General features: G+C 36.5%; 1 protein-coding gene across 1 annotated transcript; it reads left to right on the top strand.

The window, feature by feature from the left end:
* Positions 1-342: 342 nt before the first annotated feature.
* LOC111631272 lies at positions 343-3,355 on the top strand (the record flags this gene model as incomplete). The annotated part of the gene is made up of 3 exons (XM_023375490.1): positions 343-802; positions 1,047-1,340; positions 2,403-3,355. Coding segments are annotated over exons 1-3 (1,707 nt in total), but the record flags the coding sequence as incomplete, so codon positions are not given.
* Positions 3,356-3,361: the final 6 nt, after the last annotated feature.

The following is a 3,361-nucleotide window of genomic DNA, read 5'->3' as shown; positions in this document are numbered from 1 at the left end:
CCAAGGTCAATGACCTTTGCTCATAGCAACGCCTTATAATAGAGGAAAGTGGGCATTTTAGGCTTAGTTTTAATATAAAGCTAAGACTATTATATGTTTTTGGAATTGGGAGATCAAGGGATTCAACCGTGATAGTTATATTTAGATAAAATAATTATATAGTGCGTTATTAATGCTTAAAACTTGGGATACTAAATATTATAGCAATAAATTACTTATATTATCAATTGTACATGACATATTGAATTCATATTGACATATATTTTATGATAAATATAGTGATATATATATATAGTATTATTATATTTGAATATAACTTATTATTATACATTAACATTCAATATGGAATCTTTGACAATAGAAACATTTCGATTAAACGCGCAAAAAATGATGGAAGAAATCAACAAATATGCATTGGCTAAGCCCAATGGAAGACTCGAGGTTCCAAAACATATACAATTTATTTTAGAAAAAGCCGAGAATGTAATAGAATTGGCTGAAGACACTATTACAAGCATAGAGAAAGCAATGACTCTTGAAAAGGACTCGAATTCTCTTGACAGCAAAAAGGAAATGGGAAATTGTATAAGCCAGCGAATAGTCTTAGACCCGCAAGAACTGGTTCTCGAAAGATTGGAACATATCGACAACAAAATGTGCAATTTAGACACTGCAGCTAACATTATGAACAATCAGAGAAGTTTAGCGGAAAAACTCTGTGTAATAGATGATAAAATCAGCAATTTAGACACAAAAGAGAATACGCGAATTACAGAGAGCCAAACAAACTGGAACGCTGACAGTAAAATTAATGAAATATTAATCAACCAAAAAAGTCTACAAGAAAAAATAGAACAGATGGAAGAGTACTGTCATAAGGATAGACATACCATGAAATCGTATAGCGAGGTTCTTAAATCAGGCATCCCAACTACAGGAAAACAAACACAATTTACTAAAAAACAAATGGAGGTCTTTTTACTGTATAGTGTTGACGAAAAAACTACCTCATATGATTTAAGACAGAATAAAACCAACACAATTAGGTATTGGTATAGACAAAATAAGGAACATAGGAGGAGGAGGAGTTGCGCTAGAAATAGGTAACAAGGAAGAAGCAGAAAGATTCCATCAATTCATAGATAAGGAGGTACCACAAATTAATATTAGGAAACCTAAGAAGAAACTTCCGCACATGGCCATCTATTCAGTACCATCGGAATTAACAAGGGAAGAATTAACACCATGTATATACGATCAAAACGTCAGTATAGGTGACAAATACTCTGAAACTGATTTCATGGAAAGTTTCAGAATTAAGTTTAGAATGGGAAAGAGAGGTAAACATTATAATAATTGGGTGATCCAAGTCGCACCAGAACTAAGATTGCACTTATTAAAGATTGAGAAGTTATCTATACAATGGTCAAAGTGTCGCACAAGCGACTTTTACCCAGTACTGCAATGTTTCCGTTGCTGCCGCTTTGGGCACTCCTCTTCATCGTGCAGCCAAGAGGAGCCAATATGCAGTCATTGTGCAGGAAATCATAATTACAAAGACTGTATCAATAAAAATAAACCTGCATTATGTAGCAATTGTAGGCATGAAAATCCGGCAAATTGTGGGCATAACGCCAGAGACAACAGTTCTAAAGTTTATACCAGAATTAAGAACAATATTATCCAAAGAACAGATTATGGAACATCGCAATAATAAAAACATAAGTTTTCTGCAATACAATGTTGGTAGAAGTAAGGCGGCAACAACTTTACTTGTCTCTGTACTAAATAAATTCGACTTCATCCTATTATAGGAACCGTACTGTATAAAATCAAAACCTGCGTTATTACCAAAAACCTGCACATCTGACTACCCTTGGGCTGCTTCTATAGCCCCGCATAATGACCTTTCAATTCTACACCACAGTAACATAAGTAACAACTGCACTACCTGCACTGAAATTGTTATAAACGGGCACAGGTACTTGTTCATAAATTTTTACTGTCCTAAAGATTGTAATATAGCAACCTTCATTACAAACATGCAGAGTATTATCGACACTTTCAATGACACATATGTTATCATTACTGGTGATACAAATTCACACTCTCCCAGTTGGGGAGGAGAAAAATTGGATGATCGTGGCAGGCTTTGGGAAGATTTTTTTGCAAGGAATGGGCTGCAGATAGTTAACGATCCGACATCCCCTCCAACTTTTATTTCTAGTAGAGGGGAGAGTTGGCTCGATGTAACTGCTTGTTCGCTGGAATGCCTGACTTCTGTGAAAGGCTGGAAAATTATGGAAGAATCAATCGACGACCATGCTATGATATCTTTTTATATATCCAACGATGACGATAGCAATTTTAAACTGCCTCGGAAAAAATTTAATTTGAATAAGGCCAACTGGGAGGGTCTCCAGACTTACAAACACATTTACCAATATTTGACAGGGACGACTTAACTAAGACAACACAAGCAATAGACAGCTCGATAGATATCATTATAAATGCTTGCAAAAAATACATACCAACATACATTAACAAAAACAAAACAGTGCCCTGGTGGAACAAAGAACTAAGTTCTCTTAGAGCTGAAAATATAAGATTGAGGAAAACCTATCAGGGGTGCCACTGCGAGCCTGATCGTTCCGAACATAAAAAGAACTACCTTGAACACCAAAGAATTTACAAAAATGCCATGAAGGAGGCTAAAATTCAATCATGGAAGGAGTTTTGTGAACAAGCAGGACATAACCCGTGGGGGTTTATAACCCGTTTATGCACCAATAAATTGAGAGCTACACAGATACTCCACTCTACTAGAGTGGGGCAGAACTTTGAAGAGGCAGCCAACAATAAGATGGATATCTTTTGTCTTCCGGATCCCCCGGAACAGGAAACAGACCATCATCATAGAATACGGGACAACATAACTGAAGACATCAACACCGACAACACCCCAGAGTTCCTTGCGGAAGAAATTGCCTGGACAGTAGCGAAATTAAATAACAAAAAAGCTGCAGGACACGACGACATCTCACCTCTCCTGGTTAAAAATCTATGGGCTCTCATCCCTGAAAAATTAATTGATATATACAATACATGCCTCAAATATGGAATCTTTCCAAATTCCTGGAAACACGCGAAAATAGTGCCAGTTCCCAAACCAGGAAAAGAAGGAGAATGTCGTCCTATCTCCCTCTTACCAACGCTGGGCAAGGTTTTTGAAAGGCTTCTAACTAATAGACTATTGTGGCATCTAGAAACCAACCATCTTTTACATAACAATCAATATGGGTTTGGCCCCCAAAAATCTGCGAACGAGGCTATAGAAAAGGTCATTAACAGCATTAATAGA

The sequence above is a fragment of the Centruroides sculpturatus genome, unplaced genomic scaffold (assembly GCF_000671375.1).
Source record: "Centruroides sculpturatus isolate CEXI.00-Female unplaced genomic scaffold, Cexi_2.0 scaffold50, whole genome shotgun sequence".
NCBI lineage: Eukaryota > Metazoa > Arthropoda > Arachnida > Scorpiones > Buthidae > Centruroides > Centruroides sculpturatus.
This window is presented reverse-complemented; position numbering and strand designations above follow the sequence as displayed.